The 25,125-nt window shown below is 38.2% G+C and overlaps 1 protein-coding gene across 1 annotated transcript; it reads right to left on the bottom strand.

The window, feature by feature from the left end:
- Positions 1-11,010: 11,010 nt before the first annotated feature.
- On the bottom strand, positions 11,011-23,624 carry LOC124144885 (putative surface protein SACOL0050). Its single transcript, XM_046514500.2, has 3 exons — positions 23,488-23,624; positions 13,203-13,534; positions 11,011-12,545 (listed from the first exon to the last, which is right to left on the bottom strand). Exons 2-3 carry the CDS (start codon positions 13,491-13,493, stop codon positions 11,445-11,447), a joined length of 1,392 nt encoding a protein of 463 aa, XP_046370456.2. The 5' UTR covers positions 13,494-13,534; positions 23,488-23,624; the 3' UTR covers positions 11,011-11,444.
- Between the last annotated feature and the right edge of the window lie 1,501 nt (positions 23,625-25,125).

Here is a 25,125-nt window from a genome sequence, read left to right as displayed (position 1 = left end):
ACCTGGCCTTGGGTGCCACCATGGAGGAATCCCCTCTTTATATACCAGTATAGATAAGTACCCTGTATGCATGGCCTGGTTATGACAGGAGCTGTGGAAGTTTGTCGGAATGTGTAGACCATGTACATCTGTATGTCATGAATATTTCTGTTATTCTACCAGCTGTTGCCACATGTTGGAACAGTGTTTATATCATAAAGAGCATGTGATCTGGGTTACTGGCAGCCCTGATAGCTAGCTATATTGCACTGGCTCCAGTGGAAGTGGTCCAGAATCCCCATCATCTATACTACTCATGTAATTGATGGGATGGTTATGATGAAGAGTTATTACAGAAGGTTTCTTTGTATATCCTCTAATATACACTAGGGCTCTGTTCCTTTGTTTGTTCGGGGGTGGTCGAGTAGCCTAGTGGTTAAAGCGTTCGCTCGTCACGCCGAGGACCCGGGTTCGATTCCCGACATGGGTACAATGTGTGAAGCCCATTTCTGGTGTCCCCCGCCGTGATATTGCTGGAATATTGCTAAAAGCGGCGTAAAACCAAACTCACTCACTCACTCACTTTGTTTGTTCGTTGTTTAACGCCGCACTCGGCAATATTCCAGCTGTATGATGGCTGTCTGCAAATAATCGAGTCTAGACCAGATTATCGAGTGATTGACATCATGAGCATCGATCCACGCAGTTGGGATACGATGACATGCATCAACCAAGTTAGCAATTCAGCAGTTTGCAAATTTGTTAGAAAATTAGACGTTGTCCCAACCATACTGCTAGGGCCCACTTGCACAAAGCGACCTTAGCATTGCGGTCATTGTTATATAATAACCACCACCCTCTGACATAGACTTAAGATAGGTGCAGTGCTGAGATTGTTTTGTGAAAGTGGGCCCTGGCTTATGCCATGAGAAACCACACACATGAAAATACCGTTACTTAGAACAGGGCTGCTGTTGTTCCACTGAGCCATACAATATGAAATAAACCATTCAAAAATATGTTAGAAAATGTTAGTGGTCATTTAACTGATAGCTTGCACTTTCCCGTTTTTAGGATTTGAAAGGTTTTTAGTTTCAGATGCGTCAAAATGCCTTGTCCTTTCTCTGCTGTACAATCTGTATGGGAGTGTATTACCAACACATTACTGCAGGGCTAGCTATCTGAACCAGCCAGCCAGCCACGCTTTCCATTTCCTTGTGATTGTATCTCCACCTAGTTCTGCCAATCATTTCTGTATTTGATGAATGAGAGAAACGTGCTGAGGTTTCCTGTGACTGAAGGTTGTCATTGTATTGAAATGTATGTTAAGAAACCTCTCAAGATTTAATTTTCATGTAAAAGCAACTGCATGAATAAAGCATTTTGCTATTAAAGCGCTTTCTTGTTATACGCCTCAGTTGTCAGATTTGAAATTGACCTTAATCCTGTGTTACACCCGTAATGGTATGAATTACGGATTACGGAGGATTTTTTGGGGATCCTCAGAATTCCGTGGATTTTGTTACATCAAGTGTCACTTTTGTTGTATATGTCTTTACAATATACGCAGAAACCATATAGCTGGTTGGTTTGTTGTTTAAGGCCACACTCAGCAATATTCCAGCTATATAACAGCAGTCTGTAAATAATCAAGCCTGGACCAGACAATCCAGTGATTGTGCTTGATATCATGATATCAATTGGGATCAATGACATACATCAACCAAGTCGGTGAGCCTGACCACCCGATCCTGTTAGTCGCCTCTTACGACAACCATAGTTGGCTTTTACAGCAAGCATGGGTTGCTGAAGACCTATTCTACCCCAGATCTTCACGGGTCAGAAACCATTTCATCGCCCCAGAAACCATATAGTCCCCAGGATCCCTGTCTAACTTTCAGTTATTATTAACATATATATACAATGTATTTATATATTTAAATATGGTATTGTTGCCAAATGAAACCTTTACATTAGTGAATATTCCTTTTGGTTTTAAACATGACTGCCTCTTTTATAGCTCCTGTCCATGTGTGTCAGCGGTGGCAGAAACCAATGTTTCCTTGGTTCAGATCCCAGATTTGCCCTGATTATGTTTCTAGGTTTGTCAGCCTGTAACACCTAAAACACGAATACAAAACCTCAATTACATCATAACCAGTAATCCTGTATTTCAGCTTTTTACACCATAAAAATCTTCCGATTTTCAACAGCAGTCCTCTTCACTATCATTTATCCATAAAAAGTTGTGCAAGCAATAGTATCGTGCTACCCGCACCTCATTGCCATAAAAGGCGACTATGCTTGTCGTAAAAGGCGACTAACGGGATCGGGTGGTAAGGCTCGCCGACTTGGTTGATGCATGTCATTGTATCCCAATTGTGTGGATCGATGCTCATGATGTCAATCACAGGATTGTCTGGTCCAGACTCGATTATTTACAGACCGCCGTCATATAGCTGGAATATTGCTGAGTGTGACGTTAAACAACAAACAAACAAAATCATTGTATTAAGGACTTAAGCTGTGACACCAAAAACCAGATACCGGTACTCATCAATAAATGAAACATTGTTGAAAAAGAAATTTCCCACCTTCATGGACTTTCTGACCGCCTCCGTGGTCTAGTGGTAGAGCGTCTGCCCGGAGAGCGGAAGGTCCGGGGTTCGATCCTCGGCCGTGTCATACAAAAAGACGTTAAAAGATGGTACTTGTTGTTACCCTGTCTGCCGCTCGGCATTAAGGGGATAAAACAAGGACTGGTTGGCTCGGAGTCAGTATACTGTGTCTGAGTCGGGTATTCATGTTAAACTGCAGCATGGTATCTCAGTGAGCTAGCACTTTAAATCGGCATCAGCCCGGACTAGTACAAGCAGCCACACACACGTACATGCACGTCGCTATATTAGTGCAATAATCTTGGACGCAACGTTAAACCCCATATCACCTCACCTCATGGACTTTCTTGTTATGAAATCGCCATGATAAGCAACTGCTGGGTGTGCACCCTTCTCTTTACAAAGAAACTACAGTAAACTACGGTGATAACGAACTCAAAGGGACCACTATTGTTAATTCGTAATAACGGTAGTTTGTTATAAGCATGTATATATATACAGCATATATACAACAAATGGCCGGGACTAAAAAATAATTTGTTATATCGGTCAGTTGTTATGAGAGTGTTTGTTATAAACGTAGTTTACTGTATGTGTTGCCGTAAGAATAGCGAACCCCATCTCCCCGAGGCAAGGGAGTTAACTGACTTTAAAAGTCCAGATCCAACCCTTGCCGAATGAACTTGGTTGGATTTATGGAGTTATATTTTGGGTGGACTAACGAGTCTATGCATTGTCCAATCAAAATCCTGTAACGATATTGACATCTGGTTCATTAACAACATGGCAACTACCGTACGGAATTCCTTCGATTGCAGGATTTGCAGAGCATGTGTACTGTCAGCTGGGTGTAGACACTTATTTTCCAAATCTTTTCCTGTTTTTGATAGATGCTCAAGTCAGCTGCTCACTTGTGAGGTAAAAACATTTTACCATAATAAGGCCACACATTTTTTTTTCCATTCACGGGCCCGCTGCATCTAAAAAAAGCTGCCGGTCCAAGAAATAAAATTGAACATAAAAGTATTTATTTTTGTTATGTCTCCCGCTAGAAATGTACCGTATTCGACGTAATAAGCGCCCAGGGCGCTCTCAAAATTAGAAATAGGGGGCTCTTATTAGAATGTTATTTGGGTGAAAAAAGATAAATTTCGTGGTTTATGGTGACAGCCTGAAATGTTTATGTATGACAGATATATTTTCCCAGAATTTAATTACCCATAATTAAGCGTGCATATAACACACAAGTGTGCATTATACGCGAATAAATAAGTCTTGTGTACATTGATCAATCGGAAGGGGTGCTAATTGGGATTGTTCACCAGCCAGTATATCAGCAAATATCGCCGTGGGCGCTTATTAGAGCGGCGCGCTTATTACGTCGAATAAGGTAGTCCCTTTTATACCAATAAAGATGTTACATATAGATTCCGTGTCTACATCACTTGTCAAATGCAGAATGACTTTCATATATATATAAATAAATGATTGACAGTTATTTATATTGATTTTTTTTTTCGACCAATGACGTTATCTTGACTGGGTGCCACCATTTTGTTTGAAGTAAATGGAAGTGATATGAGAGGTGGAATCTGATTGGTCAGTAGCAGGGAAAATGGAAGGGAGTCACTCATAATAGCCATAGGTAGCGCTACGATTGAGACCAGAAGTTCCAGTTCGGCAAGGGTGGAAACTGGACTAAAAGTCAGTTAACTCCCTTGCTTCAGGAAGATGAGGGAACCTACAAGATCAGAAGAGAGGATGAATATCTAAGACCTGTAACAATGTTTTTCCATCTTATTTTGGGCTTTCTTCCCACATCAAGATGACACACACTGTTCAAAGCGGCGTCAAACCAAACTCTCTCACTACCTAAAGGTGGACAAGACGAGATAACTCCATGACATGCTGTGATATTCCTCATACATCAAGCTGACATGCCGGTATATAACTAGAATACTGTTCAAAGCAGCGTTAAACCTAACTCACTCACTCCTATAACTGAAGTACTGTTCTCAGAAACTCGTGACTTCAATAATGTGATCGTCATGATGTTGCGAAATCATTAATCCTACTCTGCCCTATGTTATTGGAAAAAATGCTAAAACATTTTAATTATTTCGCATTAATTCCCATCTTTTCTTCCACAGTCACGTTCAGTTCTGCATCACTGGACTCCATTGATCCACCTCGAAAACATCATTTTCACAAACAGTGACAGCTTTGTAATGAGGGACATGTTTGCATATAAATTACTTCAATCGCCTCTCATTGAAAGCTATGAACATGTATTGATCAGGAATTTGTTGTTGTGATGACAGGTAAACACTACCTTTTGCGCAGTTGACATGCTTGATTGCTCATCTGGGTCAGTATTGACAAACCTTTCTTCCATGCGAGACGTTTTCATTTGTCACGGAAATTATGTCACGCTTTCCACATCACTAACTTTAAAGTTGACAAAGACATTTGGTGGTGGATCTCCATTCTACACTTACATCTCAACTATTTCAATAAACTGATATGTGATCATTGCTGATGAAATTAATAAACCAAATTATACAAACATGGCTCAGTGATATTGCTAACGGCTCAAAGGGCATCTATTATTAACTGTTTAAAAGTCTACCCTGTTTTGAAATATATTTAGACCGCCTCCATGGTCTAGTGGTAGAGCATCCGCCCGGAGAGCGGAAGGTCCGGGGTTGATCCTTGCCGCGTCATACCAAAAGACATTAAAAGATGGTACTTGTTGTTACCCTGTCTGGCGCTCGGCATTAAGGGGCTAAAACAAGGACTGGTCGGCTCGGAGTCAGTATACTGTGTCTGAGTGGGGTATTCATGTTAAACTGCGGCATGGTATCTCAGTGAGCTAGCACTATAAATCGGCATCAGTCCGGACTAGTACAAGCAGCCACACAGACGTGCATGCACGTCGCTATATAAGTGCAATAATCTTGGACGCGACGTTAAACCCAATTTCCCCTTACCTCAGCTTGAAATATATTTATTGATGTCAAACACTGTATCATACACGCTATTATTATATCAAACTTCCAACAATTATTTACCTGTAGAGACTGACCGCTAGAAGGATATAATAAGAGAAGAAAGATTTTGCCCTGTCTGTGATTCAACAACTATTGACGATGAATTTGATTATCTTCAATATGAAACACTTTTACTGAATCCAGGTTACTGTACATACCCCTTATGCTTGCTGTAAAAGGCGACTATGCTTGCCGTAAAAGGCGACTATGCTTGTCGTAAAAGGTGACTAACGGGATCGGCCGGTCAGGCTCGCTGGCTTGGTTGATGCATGTCATCGATCCCAATTGCGTGGATCGATGCTCATGATATTAATCACTGGATTGTCTGGTCCAGACTCGATTATTACCGACCGCCGTCATATAGCTGGAATACTGCTGAGTGCGGTGTTAAACAACAAACCAACCAACCAACTTTTCTATTGTAACTGGTGTAATCTAGAAACATTTAAGAATCATATGTGTCTGTACAATATATCCATAATAAAAAGTGTCTAATTTTTTTGCTATTATCAATAATACTTTAACAAAGCACTGTAAAATTTTATAGTTATTATGACCATGCCATTTGTTGTCATATCTATGTGTAAATATATGCTCCTGTAACTGTGATTGGTGGTGTTTGGACTATAAAATGACTGATTTGATTTGTGCAGAGCTTGCTTTTTTGTTGTTGTTAGTTTTTAACACGGCACTCAGCAATATTCCAGCTATATGACGCGGTCTGTAAGTAGTCAAGTTCGGACCAGACAATTCAGTGATTGGCATCATGAGCATCAATCCAAACAATTGGGATACAATGACATGCATCAACCAAGTCAGCGAGCCTGACCACCCCATCACCTGTTACCCCCCTCTCTCTCTCGCTCTCTCTCTCTCTCTCTCTCTCTCTCTCTCTCTCTCATGTGCATGCACATCACTATATAAGTGCAATAATCTTGAACTCTTGAATGCAACATTAAACCCCATTTCACCTCACCTCACCTCACCTCATCTCACCACAACAAAACCTGGTATAGCTGTACATGTTTATTCAACAAGACGTTAACAGTAAACAGGTAAGACACCATAACCAATACAGGGTTATAACTGTGACAAGGTAAATAAATTATAAATGACTTCATATCACAATTTCACTTTTCAACAATCAACAAACAGATTTTGTTACACAATAGACATGGTATTTCATGGGAACTTTCCCTGCAAAATCCAATATGGATCATTCTAACCATACATTATCACAGATATATCTAATGCTAAAAAGTATAAACACACAAGAAAATAATGTCGATTTACAAATAAAAGGAGATAGTCAGATGCCAGTCTGTCCCAACAGTGAGTATTAAAGTGAGATTGTTCAACATATAGACAACATCTTCCTGAGGCAATTATTGTCCAGTTTCCACCCTTGCCGAACTAGGCTAGGATTATGGAGCAACAATTTGGCTGGACTAACGAGTCTATGCATAGTCCAATCAAAATCGCGCACCAAAATCGAAATCCTGTTCGTAAACTGTCATGCATAGTTTGGTCGATTGCAGGATTTGCAAAGCATGTGCATCGCAAACTCGTTGCCAACGGATATTTTCCAAATCTTTTCATGTTTTTAATCAAGGTGCTCACGTGATTTGATGTACTTCACAAAGTAGGAACCGTTTTATCACAAAATAGATCTTGATGGTCGATCAGATTGTCTTGACTGGGCGCCACCATTTTGTTTGAAGCAAATGCTTGTGATATGAGAGGTGGAATCTGATTGGTCCATATGGGAGAGGCATAGAATGGACATAACTCGTAATAGCCACTGGTGGCGCTACGATCAAGCCCAGGAGTTCCAGCCTAGTTCGGCAAGGGTGGAAACTGGACTTGTAAAGTCAGTTAACGCTCTTGCCTCGGGAAGATGGGAAACAACAACTTCACATCACAATTGGGTACATCAAGTTTACTACAAAAATAAAGTGAAAGAACACCCGATTTTTACATATTACTATAGTTAATCAGTCATAGCATGTGTGACATGATATATTGCTTTGAAAGAATCAGGTGTTCTTTAACTTCTTTTGAGTAGTATATAATTAAAAGGACCTTGCTATGTTCACATCCAAGTTAATTGCTTGTTTTAAGATCTGCCTGTCACATTTTAGCCATTTGGCTCCGCCAAATAAAAATCCATAAAGGTAAATTTTCATGTAACGTTTCACATCAAAATGTACAGTTACCATGGTTACACTGACATTTTGGCTACCCCTAAGGTCCATAAAGCCATCTTAGCGCTTAGACAATGGTAACCCCCGTGCCTTAACAGTTGCTAATGATGGTCATACTGCTAAAATTGCTTTGAGAAACAAAGCCCTGATCTTGGATTGATAGAAAGTCATCCATGATTGAATGTCACCCAAAATATTTAGGATCAACATCTGTTATTTGAATGGGTTTTTTTCAGATTTGGAAGCTCTGTGGGATTAAAAATATATGATATACAGATGTAATGAAAAATCGAAAAAAAAGTTTGCTATTGTTTGAATTCAATAATTTCAGACAATGTTTTAGTGGATTACAACAGCCAGCCCTTGTTATGTGATTGTGAAAAGACTTCAAACAATATTTGTTCAGTGATTTAGTGAGTGAGTTTGGTTTTACGCCGCTTTTAGCAATATTCTAGCAATATCACGGCGGGGGACACCAGAAATGGGCTTCACACATTGTACCCATGTCAGGAATTGAACCCAGGTCATCGGCGTGACGAGCGAACGCTTTAGCCACTAGGCTACCCGACCGCCCCTGTTCAGTGATTTAAGTGAGACTGCACACCAAGGGATGACAAGTATTTCCATTGCAAACGGTATTTATACATGTAAATATGATAATCGTGTAGTGGGTCGTTGCATTGATCAGAATACAAAGTGACAGTATAATAAGGTGTCCATGAATTATTATCATGTCAATATACATTGGTCCTATTCTATTGCAGTCAGTGTTTAATACTTCAAAACTAGTAGCTCTCAAACGTGTCTCAGGGCATGTTTCACAGTAGTTAAGTACCGTATTCGACGTAATAAGCACCCCGCTCTAATAAGCGCCCACGGCAACATTTGCTAAGATGTCGGCTAGTGAACAATCCCAATTAGCACCCCTTCCGATTGATCAATGTACACAAGACTTATTTATTCGCGTATAATACGCACTCGTGTGTTATATGCACCCTTAATTATGGGCATTTAATTCTGGAAAAATATATCTGTGGTACATAACCATTTCAGGCTGTCAGCATAAACCACAAAATTTATCTTTTAACTCTGTTTTTTTCACCAAAATAACATTCTAATAAGAGCCCCCTATTTCAAATTTTGAGAGCGCCCTGAGCGCTTATTACGTCGAATACGGTACATACTTCTCCACTTGTGATAGGGATATTTCTTCTCTCTCTCCATGATACACAGAACGGATTCTCATATGCCAAGTACATATTTAAAAAGAATGACTATCCCTGTCACGAGTTGAGTAGTATATATATATATATATATATATATATATATATATATATATATATATATATATATATATACTACTACTCAAAAGAAGTTAAGGATCACCTGATTCTTTCATATTACTGTAGTTAGTCTGTTAGGCCATGACTGATTGACTATAATAATATGAAAAAATCAGGTGGTCCTTAACTTTTTTTTAATAGTTTATTTCAATATGAGATATAAATCCTTGTTATATGCTTTCAAGTCACATCATATATATAGCAACAGGTGTCAGGATGCTGTTCTCTGTTTCACCAATGGACGATAAACACATCAGCGACACCAGTAGCTTATTAATCACCAACATCCATCCTCGTGTGCCCTTGGAACACAAGCATCACAGGACTGTACTCTGTAGTTTGAATGTGTCTGTACACCTATTGTAACCATATAATCACCTACTAATGATACGAGCAGAGGTTCCAAAACCTAGCGACAATACGGAAAGAAATCTAATGATTAGATGACTTTGATGAAAATCGAACTCTTCAAGTTAAGAACTTTTTGTTTCCCCAAAAGTTGCTTCATTTTGTTTTTTTGGCAAAAGAGTGAATTTTTTTTCCTAAATTTGTTTTTCAATTACTGGTTTACTTATAAAGAAATTTCATCATCCTACGAAGATGGAAACCTTCACAAGAACATATGGAACAGTTACAGTATTTTCTTGAGTAAAGTGCGCACTTTTTTCCGAAAAACACAGCTGTGTATAGAAGGGGGTGCGCATTATACACGAAATAATGAGTTTTGATGGTTTTTTCCCCATGGAAAGATATTACCGTGAGCACATAACACCGGAAATACCATGTCAACAAATCCATACTGAAGTACGCAAAATCATCATGTAATTACACTGTCTGGCTACAAAAAGCGTTCTTTGTATATCTGGACTTATGTATGTAACTTATTTCATTAATTTTATTCAAAATTCCTTTTAATATATACAACTTTCAATCTCTTGGAAGCAAAACCAGTACATGAATGATTGACCCCAACTGTATAACTGAATTGTGTGCAGTTAATAACATATTCATTTTGTATGTTATTTTTAAACTATTCTGCTATTCAGTATTCAGTGAAGTCAAACATCAAATCACATTCTTCTAAGTCTGTTTAGTTTAGGATGAATACACACCAAATCAGATCTTAGTTCTCGCTACCGCTAATCAAAGATCTGAGGACATCCCATTACGGGTCCGTTAGACCGACCTTTCGCAAACTTTAACTGACCAATGGAATGACTGACAAGAAGTCGACATTAGCCAATCAGAAGGCAGCTTTCTCGTGCTTTACGGCACTAATTACAAATTGGCGACAACGCTTCGAAACATAATTTGACAAATTCTCGATAAAAAATTTGAAACCTGTAAGCGATGCTGTGATTGGTCGGATGAAAGGTTGTTCTGACGTGGGATGTCCTCAGATCTTTGTTTAGTGGTAGTGAGAACTAAGATCTGATTTTAATGAGTGAGTGAGTGAGTGAGTGAGTTGGGTTTAACGCCGCTTTTAACAGTATTCCAGTAATATCATGGCATGTCAGCTTAATGTGGGAGGAAAGCCCGAAGTGATGCAGGTCTCAGATGTTTACCACTTCGGTGAAACCCACAAGCATGGGTAAGGTGCTGACAAACCTAGAAACATAATTGGGGCGAACCGGGATTCGAACCCACAATCATAGGTTTCCGGTGTGCCCAAGGGACACAACTCTGCACAGCGAATCGCAGCACCTTAGACGACTGGGCCACCCGTGCCCCCTGATTTTAATGAGATTGAATATACACAAGAGTGGGAATTTCAGCCGTGACAGAAAGCATAACAAATACTGAAACAATGAGAAGATGAAACAATACTGACTTTTACTTCTGTTCCTTACAATGGTACAACAGTGGTGAGATGTAACGAAGAACTCTTCACAATACTGTCAGTCAGTCACTTCTTGATGAATGTTCGTGTCAACAGACACATCACACATCACAGACCATGGACGGTATCACAGCAATGTTCTGCTTGGCCATGATGGACAACAGAAATAGTCAGTTCAACCTTCTTCAAGAACAGAACAGTCAAGAAAGAAAGGAAATATTTTTCGGTTCATAAATAATGGAATAAATATGATAGTTCCTCTTGAAGTGTAAGTTCTAACCCCCCAAAATTGATTTTCGGTTCATAAATAATGGAATAAATATGATAGTTCCTCCTGGAGTGTAAGCTCTTACTCACAGGATGCCCTGAATCCTTATTAGCATCAGAAACGTTTTCATCCTGTAGTGAGGTTACATAACAGCACAGGTCCTGGACTGGGGGGCCTTTCCTTCGTTACCTTTAGCATTAACTTGTTCCTCTGCTGCCTTCAGCTTTGAGTTGGTCATTGCAAGCTCCTTGTCCAGGTAGACAATTTTCTTATCTTTTTCTTCATTATCGTTTGCAAATGTGACAAGTTTTTTCTGAGTTTCCTTCATTTTCTCGCCGTTATTTTCTCCCCATTCCTCAAACTCCTTCAGTGTTTCCACTTGAGACTTCAGCTGTTGCTTCTCTTCTTGTTCCTTCTGCAGCTGTGCCTTAAGCTTCTCAATCTCCATCTCCTTCTCATCCAAGGACTTTGTCAGAGTCCCCTGTGCCTCACTAGCAGAGCTAGCGTCATGTTTAAGTTCAGCATTCTTGTCCACAAGTTCCTGGAATGCTTCTTTCTCAGCATCTGGGTTTGTCAGTGACGACTCTGTGATCTGTTCCTGGTCTTCTTTACAGTCAGCCTCCCCTGATGTTTCTACTGCAGGGGCAGATGCAGCAGCTGCTACTGTTTCGGTTACAGCTGCTTCTGTTGCATCTTCTGTTGGCTTCTCTGTTATTTCAGCAACTTCGGTTGATGCCTCATTTGCTGTGGTCTCTTCAGCTGCCTTTTCTGTAGGTTCTCCCTGACTTTCAGCTGTTGTCTCCCCTGATGACTCTTTTGTCTCTTCAGCTGCTGGTGTTTCTTCAGTCGTCTCTGTTGCAGCTGGTGTCTCTTCAGTAGCAGCGGGTGTCTCTTCTGTTGATGCTGGTGTCTCTTCTGTTGTTGCTGGTGTTTCTTCTGTTGCAGCTGGTGTTTCTTCTGTTGCAGCTGGTGTTTCTTCTGTTGTTGCTGGTGTTTCTTCTGTTGCAGCTGGTGTTTCTTCTGATTTTTCTTCTGCTGCAGCTGGTGCTTCGTCGGTAGCAGCTGGTGTCTCTTCCGTAACAGCAGGTGTCTCCTCTGATTTTTCTTCTGTGGTAGCTGGTGTTTCTTCTGTTTTCTCACCATCAGTACAGTCAGTGGCAGACTCTTCTTTTGTCTCCGTGGATTCTGCAGCTGGTGTACTGTCTCCTTGGCCTGAACTCTCCTCAGCTGGTGCAGGTGCTTCCTGAAAAGCAAACAGGTCATAGAAATATGAGAAAGAAACAGATATATCATTTTCTTTTCAAAACAGAAACATCATTCAATAATACGACAATGAAAATGAATAGTAAAGCAACTAAATTATGGGAACAATTCAATATTCCTCACAGTAAACATCAAAGTCAATGTGATTAGAAGTGAGTGAGTGAGTTGGGTTTAACGCCGCTTTTAACAGCATTATATCACAGCGTGTCAGCTTAATGTGGGAGGAAAACCCGAAGTGATGCAGGTCTCAGACGTTTACCACTTCGGTGAAACCCACAAGCAACTTCTTTATTACAATGAATGCAAAGTTTCAGTGTAGTAACTAACACCGTTATGAAGCATGTAATGATAACGGTGTTGGTATCTACACCGGAATGTCGTATTCATTGCAACAAAGAAGTTGTCTCCCTTGTGCATCATACCAACTTGTAATGCCACTTCAAAAAGTCATTGTTTACCTGGGGCGGTCGGGTAGCCTAGTGGTTAAAGCGTTCGCTCGTCACGCAGAAGACCCGGGTTCGATTCCCGACATGGGTACAATGTGTGAAGCCCATGTCTGGTGTCCCCCGCCGTGATATTGCTTGAATATTGCTAAAAGCGGCGTAAAACCATACTCACTCACTCACTCATTGTTTACCTCTGCTTTTGTTTCTGTGGCCTCAGCTGGCTTCTCGTCCCCGCCTGAATCAGCTGTTTTTTCCTCTGCTGCTGCTGCTGTCTCATCATTCTGAGCCTCAGCAGTTGTCTCCCCTGTAGCTGTGTCATCAGCAGTTGTCTCCCCTGTAGCTGTGTCATCAGCAGTTGTCTCTCCTGCAGCTGTGCCATCAGTAGTTTTCTCTTCAGTCACAGGGTCGGCTGTCTTGACGTCATCACCCTCTGGGACTGCAGCAACTTGCTCAACAACAGTTTCTTCACCTTCCTTGGTCATTCTGCTTGTCTTGTGGTTGTTTTAGAACACAAATAGAACTTCTGAAGATAAAGAATACACAATAAGACATTAGGAAAAGCAACAAAATATAAATGAAACACACAAAAATAAAAAGGAAAACATGGAGACAGGTAAATAAGTGAAGTGGAATATGATCTTTCATTACCTCTTTTTCTACGAGTGTTTTCACCCCTATTTTGCCTTACGCCCAATGAAATCTTGTTTCGGAGATGATCGTGATGTTTATTCTCTGACTTTGACTTTTCCTACTTTCCTCATTGTCAGTAACAAATGTCTACAAGACAAACTACCGTATTCGACGTAATAAGCGCCGAGGGCGCTCTCAAAATTAGAAATAGGGGGCTCTTATTAGAATGTTATTTTGGTGAAAAAAACAGAGTTGAAAGATAAATTTCGTGGTTTATGCTGACAGCCTTAAATGTTTATGTACGACAGATATAATTTTCCAGAATTAAATGCCCATAATTAAGGGTGCATATAACACACGAGTGCGTACTATACGCGATAAAATAAGTCTTGTGTACATTGATCAATCGGAAGGGGTGCTAATTGGGATTGTTCAGTAGCCAATATCTAAGCAAATGTCGCCGTGGGCGCTTATTAGAATGGGGTGCTTATTACGTCAAATACGGTAATTTTCTATGGTGTGAGCAGCACAGTGTTTGGGGTACAAGAGTCACAATCAATCAGGTCATGCCATACAGTCAGGTCTTGACTGCAATTCCCTATTAAGTACAAGTGAGATACTTCTGTGGAACCTAGGAGGTTACCTATTTAAGTAGGCTTTTCCACTGGAATCGTGGAAAAGACAACTCAGATCATTACCTATTTCAAAAAAATATATATATTCTTCTTGTTATTTTAGTTTATTTTAGGAAAGGACAGATGATCAAATTCAAATTTCACTTTCCTTCTGGGGAGTATATTCAAGATTTCGCAATTACTTTTCTGAGATTGCCCATCCTTTTGGTCAATGTTTTACCTTGATTTGGACATTGTAATTAGTGCTGTGTGTGAGACAGAGACAGTGTCTCTGCATACTTAGGGTGATCATTTACCGGTGATCTGATGTACATCATATCATTTGAATAGGCTGATATACCCTGTGGTGCTCAGAGACTTGAAGCAATCTTGCTCAGACTGACGGTTTGCCAGTGAGTGAGTGAGTGAGTGAGTTGGGTTTAACGCTGCTTTTAACAGTATTCCAGTTATATCGCGGCGTGTCAGCTTAATGTGGGAGGAAAGCCCCAAGTGATGGAGGTCTCAGACATTTACCACTTCGGTGAAACCCACGAGCATTGGCATGGTGCTGACAAACCTAGAAACATAATCGGGGCGAACCGGGATTCGAACCCACAATCATAGGTTTCTGGCGTGCCCAAGGGACACAACTCTGCACAGACGCACAGACGACTGGGCCACCCGTGCCCCGGCCAGTTTGCCAGATCCTTATTAAGTCCCATATAAGTGGCCACCTATTTTGTTTAATGCCTCACTCTTCTGACTTTGTTTTTTTGTTGTTTAACACCCCACTCAGCAATATTCCAGCTATATGACGGCGGTTTGTAAGTAATTGAGTCTGGACAAGACAATCCAGTGATTGACATTGTGAGCAACCATCCATGTTGTTGGGTATGATGAAACGCAATCGGCAAACTCAAAGTACCTGTCCATTTGGGACCCGTGAAGATCCGGGGCAGAATAGGTCTTCAGCAACCTATGCTTGTCGTAAGAGGCGACTTATGGGATTGGGTGGTCAGACTCACTGACATGGTTGATGCATGTCATCACATCCCAATTGCGTGGATCAACGCACATGACATCAATCACTGGATTGTCTGGTGCAGACTTGATTATTTACAGACCACTGTCATATTTTATGGAATACTGCTGAGTTTAAACAACAAACAAACAAACAAACAAACAAACAAACAAACAAACAAACAAACAATCCATTTGGTCTCTTCTTTCAACTAGCACAGGTTGCTCAGGGCCTGTTCTAACCAAAAATCCCCATGGGAATACAACTAGCATAGGTTACTGCACACCAATAATTACACAAAATTCCTACAGGGCCAATGGCAACATGAGTAGCTATGGAAACATTGTAGACATATAATCTCAGAGGCACTAATCTCCTAACAGTATGTGATCGTTTGTACATCTGTATTACATAAGAAGTAGGACACCACTGGATAGTTTCCAGTCACGAATTAGCCTATTTACTCAACTTCTGACCCCACCCACAACAATGGTAACCATGGCAATATCATCACTTCTCCAGAGTATACGTTATATGTGTTTGTGACACTGGTTACCTTTATCAAGGCATACAGCCTTTAGCTACATGTTACCTTACTACTTGTTATGAATAATTTCACCTGAGAAATTGGATGATCAGGCCACAATAAATTAGATTTTCATCCAAATCTTATAAATAGCAGGAGGCATTTTATTTAAAAAAATGTTTATTTTTATACAAACTGTTCAATGGATGTCATTCAAATGAAGCATGAATGTTTGGTAGGACTAGGTATATGGTGATTTACATCAAATGAAAAAAAGGAAACACATTTTCCTCATGGGTAGGTACTTGGGGACAGTAAAGAGTTGGAAATATTTCTTTTTCTTTTAACCGCCTCCATGGACTAGTGGACTGCCCGGACTGCCCCAGCTGCCCGGGGAGGGGAAGGGTGTGTGTTCGATCCCTGGCTGCACCGTGCCAAAAATTGCTAAAAGATGGTACTTGTTGTTACCCTGCCTGGTGCTTGGTATTTAATGGCTGAAACAAGGACTGGTTGGCTCGGAGTCAGAATACTGTGTCTGAGTCGGGTATTCACGTTAAAAATGTGACATGGTATATCAGTGGGTTGGCACGATAAAATGTGGAGTAGTCAGGCCAAGTACAAGCAGCCACACACATACACATGCATGCACAAGCAACAATGTTGAACATGACGTTAAACCCCATTGCACCTAACTGCTTTCATTATCAAAACAAATCCTACTGTAAATGTTTTCCAAACTACAGGATCCCCCCTCAATACATCTGTGATAAAAAAAGATGTATATCTGTTTTACTGTGCTTGCTCATCAAATTGTATAGTTTCATTGTTTTTTCCTATTCTGCTCTACATGACAGCGTTCCCGTTTACAGGTAATTACCATTTTTTTACCGTTGTTTGATCTAAATTCTTAAGGTTTGAGTATATGTAATATTTAACATTGTGTATGTTCTGTAAACTTATTTAAAAACATCTGAATTTACACTTCAATTTTATATTATATATGGTAAAATTATAAAACGTATAAAACATTATCAGTTTGACAGAACACATTAAAAATTGAACCTTATCTTGAATTAAACTTGTTATTAAAAACAAACAATTCTTCCCAACGACAGCAAACGTCCCTTGACCTGTTAGTGATATGGCTTTGTTTGTTTATTGATTTTATGTCCTTCAAACTGAGCAATTGACTTATCCTGGAGCGGCTTTCAGTCTACATTGCAAAAAACATGTTCACTTATCATTTTACACTACGCAAAGTTGCAAACTAAAGATTTCATTTTAGTGATCATGCTAAAAATAGGAAATCAAATGAAACAAAATACATAAGTATATTTTCGGAAACAAATTGAATATATTTTTTCATAACACACTATAGTTTGTAAAATAGCATACATAATTTTTTACAATAATAAAAGTTTACATGAATCTCTAAAAACACCAAAAAACCCAAACCCAATAACAATCTTTACCTCCATAAGGTAAATCAACAATTTCAAAAATAAATGCCACTTGAAGAAGATTTAAAAAAAAAGTTAACCCAACTTATCCAAATAACAACTTTCACAACCACAACCTGCAATCAAAATGCATGTAAAAACACAAATACAATACAATACCTTCAAGTATATTACATACGGTATCTGAAATACAAAACATCAAACAAGCCCAAAAACCTGTACCTAAACTGCCAGGCAAAAGGAAATATACACTTAGAAGTTGGATGTGAAAAATTACAAACGTTATCACTGCAAAACTTAAGGTCCAAAACCTAACTAACATACCTGTATCAAATACATCACCATGGAATAACCATTACATGTTTAGCCACCACCAAACATGGGTGTACACTTCCTTTGCCCACAGTTTAGTACGTTCCCATCAGTCACTAATGTAGCTATTCCTGCTAACATATCAATCTCGAGAGACCCGCCCTGCCCGACCTACCTGGACAAATGATAGCCTTGAAATCAATGTTCCTATTACCCACTGCCTATATAGATTACAGCACAGAATTACACACCGATCCCTGGAGGGCCATGGATACAGCCATAGTTAGCACATGCTCACTGATGGCTAATCTCTATGGTTACAAATCTGTTTAAGTGGATTATGACTTACTAATCCCTCTTGGCTACACATTGTTGGTTTTTTTAATGTAGTAATTAGAGGTATAATAGTCAGTAACGAGTTTATCATCCATGTAAACTATTGCATGGTGTACTAGACCTCCTCTATGTTGAGGGGATATTAGGGGAAATAATTGTCTTCATGTCAGTATGACACAGTAGTTGTTGACAGTTAGGAGTTTATTTTTGATTTTATCAAAATATTTTAAAAAATCATTTTTTGTTCCCTCTTCTTTTTTGACCACTTTCTAAATGGCATTTAAAAAGCAGTCTTACTTGACTATTTTTTAAATGGCAGGGTGTATTCATTTTTTCTTCCCGTTGTGTATGTTAACTTATAAAAATCAAAGATTCACATAAATAAAATCAAAGTAGATCAATGTGGAAATGGAGCCAAATTTCTTTTTCCTAAAAATTCAAACTGTCATTATTTTTATATTTAAACCAATTGACAATACTCTGAAGTGTTTTTAGATGTTATATGCATATGTATTTTGACAACTGATTGTATATGTACATGGAGAAAAGTCTGTTAAATGAATAAATAACGAGAAGTAACAGCAGTTCTGAGAGTTTCTGATTTAAGATATTATAACGGTACTGGTCTTAGAGATTATGGTTTAAATATTCTTATGTGGCTTCTAAGTACATGCTGCATGAACCACATTAAATATATTTTGCCATATAAAAATATATATATGTAGACAATTAGAGTTTTCATTACTGCTAATGTTCAAAGGGTTCAGAAAGTTTACCAGACCTGCTGTGTTTAGTTGCAGAAAACAATGGAAACATGAACCTCATTAGTTCATGTCGTTACTTTCATTCTCTGTAAGAAAAGAAGTTCTCACCATAAGTTTGAGAAGAGCGTGCCCCAGAAACATTAAATCACATAAAAACAGTGAGTGAGTGAGTGAGTTGGGTTTAACGGCGCTTTTAACAGTATTCCAGTTATATCACGGCGCGTCAGCTTAATGTGGGAGGAAAGCCCAAAGTGATGGAGGTCTCAGACGTTTACCACTTCGGTGAAACCCACGAGCACGGGTATGGTGCTGACAAACCTAGAAATATAATCGGGGCGAACCGGGATTCGAACCCACAATCATAGGTTTCTGGCTTGCGCAAGGGTTACAACTCTGCACAGCGAATCACGGCGACGACTGGGCCACCTGTGCCCCCCATATAAAAACAGATTAATCTAATCTTCTACAAGGTTAGAGTGACTTAGAAACAAGTCTTATGGCTTTGAAGAGATTACTTCTAATAAGCTATTTATAAACCATCAATCATCTATCATATCTGATCATTCATTTTGTGTATTCTCCATTAATATGTTATTATATCTATATACATCCTAATGTATATTTTGTTAAATCATATTCTTTCAATTAAAAATTATTATGGATGTGTTTATGTTTAATCATGGATACTTTTAAAAATATTTGGACATTTAAAGCAAACAATTATGTATCATCGCTTTTCACTTTTTTCATTCTGCATCTTCATAAACAATATCGGCTACTCCGCTGAATGGAAACATATTTTAGGGAATATTTTAGCCCTACAGCACCAAGACTCATGAAAACAATACCTTCCTTCCTCCAGAATAATCCAATAACGTTTACCTTCAGGGTCATGGTTTGGCATTGGGAAAACAATCTTAATTCACAAGGGTTTATGCAAATGGGATATTCCCAGTAACTTTACCTATGTTACTGTTGGTGAATGTCCTTCGTTGCTTGGCTAAGACGAAATGTGTTACTGAATTGGTGGCACACACAATGGAGAATTGTTTAAGTGCGCATTTGGGCCCCGGTTTTAGGAGTGTGTTGTGTTGATATTTATGGACTGAAAATTGAAATGATTTTAAACAGACTAAAGTTGTATTTTGTTGAAAACTTCAAAGATATACCCCAAAGAGAATGGGTATTTTGCTTTCTTTGATGTTTTTGTTTTTCCATATCGGAAAAACTTTTTGTTTACTGACAGCCATTGGTTTAAATGTTATTGAACATTCAAGCTGCTTTGATTGTAAGATATTTGTAAAGAACAACCATCCATTCTTTACTGTTAAATGTATCACTGACCTTTTGAAAAATCATCTTCCCGAGGCAAGAGAGTCAGCTGACTGTAAAAGTCCGGTTTCCGACCTTGCCAAACTAGGCTGGTATTTTGGAGTTACATTTTGGCTGGACTAACAAGTCTATGCATAGTCCAATGAAAATCGTGCAACGAAATTGAAATCCAGTTCGTAAACTGTCGTGCAGATTTCAGCAGATTGCAGGATTTGAAAAGCATGTGCACCATCAACTCAATGTCAACAGATATTTTCCAAATCTTTTCATGTTATTAATCAAGGTGCTCACGTGATTTGATGCATTTCGCGATGTAAGACCCATTTTATCACAATATAGATCTTGATTATCGATCAGATCGTCCTGACTTGGCGCCCCCATTTTGTTTGAAACAAATGCAAGTGATACAAGAGGTGGAATCTGATTGGTCCATAGGAGAGCCTTAGAAGGGACATAACTCATATTAGCCACTGGTGGCGCTACGGTCGAGCCCAGGAATTCCAGCCTAGTTCGGCAAGGGTGGAAATTGGACTTTCATAGTCAGTTAACTCTCTTGCCTCGGGAAGATGTTCAAAAATATGAAACATCTAAAAGTTGGAGGGTAGCTCAAATATCACTGCTTGAGAATGATGGCATATTTTTTCCAAATATTCTACATGTCTTATGTCTATGATATGAAACATGTAGACTTTCAGGATCTTCATATGAAGTATTATTATACATATTCTTAAACCACAGCCATCAATGTCACAAAAATTATTGTTACATGGTTCTATATAGGGACCATTCATTCTGTGGCTTTGATGGTAGGGTGTAATTTTAAAAGAGACATTAAACTTTGACAAAAATAAAATCTTATTATATCAATCAAATCAAATTTTAACATAGAAATATTTTACAAATGTAATATTGATAAAATAAATTAAAAAAAGAAAACCTGCAAAAGAAACTGTTGAATATCATGGCTAAAGTGGATAATGATTTGAGAAGGGATGACCCAAAAATCAAATGGATGAGCAGGGGTGATTTTTTTTCGAGCACTCGCTGAAAAATATTAAATTGTAAATTTGAAATAGAGTGTTAGGGTTGTAACAGAAGAGAAAAACAACTACTAACTTATTCCACTGGCTTTCACAAATCACATCAGGCAGTTAGAATCATATCAGTGACTGAATTAATCACATAGCTTTCAGCCATGTTGAAAACATTATTTGATAAATCCTCTTATTATCAAACTAATCTCCTTTGGGTGATAGTAACAAGTGTTTGAGAATGTCAAGCCCACTTAAGGATCGTGTAACACATTTAAGGCAGGATAGACAGCCAATTACTTGGTTAGTCTTAAGGGAAGTAGTAGTAATAGTATTTTACAACAGAAACTGATCTCCTTAAGACTGCAAACAAGCCATGGGAACCTGAAGCTAACTTAGGAACAAGAAATACACTCAAACACATGACTAATTGTGTTTCAAGTTCTTATTGATGATATTAGACTCTTTAGAAGCACACAGCTCAAACCTCTTCTTTTCTTGAAAGTTTGATAATGTCTAACTTGACTGAAGATAGACCAAACAGGCCTTCTAAATATTTTAAAATATATATAATATTTAGTACATTTCAAATTTGAGCCTTGCAATTTCTGTGTTTTTTATACAAGTTGTGGTGACATGTCTGGTTATCAAATATCCATTCACAATTGAACTTGTGCTACAGTTTGAGAGGGAAGGAACTTTGAGGTGTGACTTCCTACTGGACCTCACTATGCTAACAAGATCAAAATAGCTTCCCTTCTTGACAAGTGATCTGTTGTGTATATAAAGCCATATAGACAATATGCTTGTGTTTGAGTATATATTCAATATAAGATCAAACATTAACACCAAAGAATAATGAGTCTTGTTTATATGCCGAAACAGATTCCTTTTGGCATGAAAGGCAAAATAGTGGTGAATATTATATGAATGGATCACTGGAAATGAAAAAAAGCGTAAGCAAGGCAGCAAAGACATCCATATATGATGGATGATAATTTAAAATGTTTTATCTGAAGGAAAGATCAGATACAAAGCAATCTAAAAGACACATTGATTATTTGTTAGTTCTAAGGAAAGTAGTATTTTCTATACAAAGGCTTTCAGGGGCATACTGATGGAATACACATTTCTAGTAGAAAAGTTAATTATGAGGAATATTTAAAATTATACATCCAGAAAAATATTTTATGAAAGTTAAGGTATTTTTAATGTTCAGCTTTATAATCACCTCTTGATCACAATCATTAATTTTTATGTGTGCAAACATAAAGATCAATAACTGGAAAATGTCAAGGACATCGCTCACAACCCATTCATTCCAGAACTGTCAAACCCTGAGAACCCACTAAGAATCTATTCAATTGCATTGTTTATGATATACTGTTGTCTTGACAGCTAATTATGTTCTAATTAATGGAGGGATGTCTATTATCCAGATGGTGAAGCTGTAAATTCAGGAAACTAATTGGAAGAGAACCACATTGGTAATAATCTGGCTGATGGTAATCTAAGATGTTATTCTAAAATCAAAGAAACAAATCTCACAGCTTCTGCAACTGATTTCTCAACATATATCCATTTCATGTTTTAATTTTCATGTCACACAAGCTTACTTCGAAATGACTTAAATATCATTGAATATTTGAGATTTTTGTTAAGATTAAATTTTTGAATTCTTTAAAGCAAATTGAAAAATTTCATTCCTTTGAATTTGTTTCCACTGAAGAATTCTTTGATTTGATGAATTTATGTTATATTATTAAGCTTTTACTACTTACTGTGTTAAGAAACATGATTTGCTGCCAAATATAAATGAAATCAACACCAGAGAATTGTCAGTGTTGCTTATCTGCCGAAACGGATTCCATTTGGTGCGAAAGGCGAATCGTGGTGAAAAAGTATACAAAGATCAATGAAACTTGGTGATGAAACCAGGTGTTTGTGACAAAGACAAGCTGGGCAATGTTAGTTTGTAATATATTTCTGAAAAACCATAGAAACACGTTTAAACTTCCCTTTCAACAAGTAAGTGAGTATGGTTTAACGCCGCTTTTAGCAATATTCCAGCAATATCACGGTGGGGGACACCAGAAATGGGCTTCACACATTGTACCCAGGTCGGGAATTGAACTCGGGTTTTCGGCGTGACGAGCGAACGCTACGTTTTAACCACTAGGCTACCCCCCCCCCCCCCCCCCCCCCCTTTAAACAAGAAGAACATCTACTTCTGTACAAAATGAAAAAAAAAATAGAAACAACAACAAATTAACATCTGACAAAATCTATCACCCAGTATTAACTACAAGAAATTTAAGTGAAAGAACAGATCCCTAGAATAAACCCGTTTAAGTATTTCTGAAACAAACACACAAGAACACTACCGACGAAGCAACACAAAAATGATTTGATTTCGAAAAACATGAAGATAGGATAGTTAGAAACAGTACCTGTACTAGGGAAATTAATCCGTTCTGATTGAAACAAAACAACAGTAAATGCACCAACTGCCTTGAACTGGACACACACAACAGCTTGACAGTTTGACTTCTGTACTGAAAACATGCATCTCGTACAACTTATATTCCCCAACACTTCACCAACAACCAACCAATCAGATGTTGTTAGGGTTGCCGACACCAGGGGTGATGCTGTGTTGATGTTTTACGTCATGATGGAAACAAAATGTGACTACACGTTATTACTTAATACACTACATTGACAACGGCAATGAACAGCAGAAAAGCTAGTAGCCTTGATGAAAGAAAATGCTTGTAATACAAAGAGGTTTATTGGGGCTTATGGGAATGGCTCCGTGTTTAGCTCTGCATGGTTAAATTACAACATAAGGTTGGACAGATTTATTTCTTGTTCTACTAATGAGTCTGACGTCAATTTAGCAAAGGTACAAAAATGACACAGCTAGGACCATGTTGTTAGAAGATGGTGTTTAAACCACTCGTCGATTTTATGACATTATTTCCATCAAAGTTTTGCGAGCTGACAAAAAACTGATCCACGAAACTTCAAGCATCGGCAGAATGTAAGAGATTACTTTTGTCATCTGTTTTTTAATAAATATATTTTACCCTCCTACATGAATTTCTTTTTATAAATCTGGAGATGACGAAAGAATTATTTTGCTATATATCTATTATATTTCAGCATTGACGTGACATGTAATCTCTCGAATGCTAGACTTAATGTAAGTATTTGTGATATGTGTTTTATGACCTTAACTACAATAAACATTGTGGAATGAACTAGAATAAATAATAAAACATTTTATTGAAATGTTTTATATACCACTAAAAAAGTTAAGAACACCAATATTTTCATATGACTGTAGTTAATCTGTCATGATATTTTAAAACAATTACCCTCTAATTGACTTTAACAACATTTTTTAAAATAATTCGCGGCATTAGAATTATACTGTTCTATCGTTAAAATTAGGTCAAATTGACTATTTGGTATCGTTGGAAAGTGCACGTTCTTATCTTTATGACTGCGCAAAAATTATTCTCACTTGCTTGAGAAAGCCACAATTTACAGAATTATTTTGTTCTTGCAAGAAAATGACACTAAGATTTAATCTTAAAGTGTTCTGAGTTTCTTGACCAATCAAATGTCTTATTTTATATCACTTGATCAGTTTTTCCTGTGATGTCATAGGAGAGCATATAGGGTCTCCTTTATCCACTTTAATCATATATGTATCAGGTCCAAAGCCAGACAAGTTTTAGTTTTTATGAAAGTGTATAGATTATGTGTGTAAAGTTTAGTCTCTACAGGATTACAAATTCTAAGACTAAAATCAAATTTAATTTTGTATTGTTCTGTAACATTTAAACACATGGTTTGAGAAAGTTTGTTTTCAGATATGAGTATTTTGTCAATGTAAAATGTGATTTCTTGTCAGATCAAGCTGGAAATTCGGCCACTTTTTAAGTTGAAAAATACTGCTGTCTCCAATTCCCCAAGTGAGGTGAGGTGAAATGGGGTTTAACGTCGCGTCCAAGATTATTGCACTTATATAGCGACGTGCATGTACGTGTGTGCGTGTGTGTGCGTGTGTGTTCGTGTGC

The sequence above is a fragment of the Haliotis rufescens genome, unplaced genomic scaffold (assembly GCF_023055435.1).
Source record: "Haliotis rufescens isolate VD_foot unplaced genomic scaffold, xgHalRufe1.0.p SCAF_16, whole genome shotgun sequence".
NCBI lineage: Eukaryota > Metazoa > Mollusca > Gastropoda > Lepetellida > Haliotidae > Haliotis > Haliotis rufescens.
The sequence above is the reverse complement of the archived record's forward strand: the minus strand, read 5'-3'. Positions and strand labels throughout refer to the sequence as shown.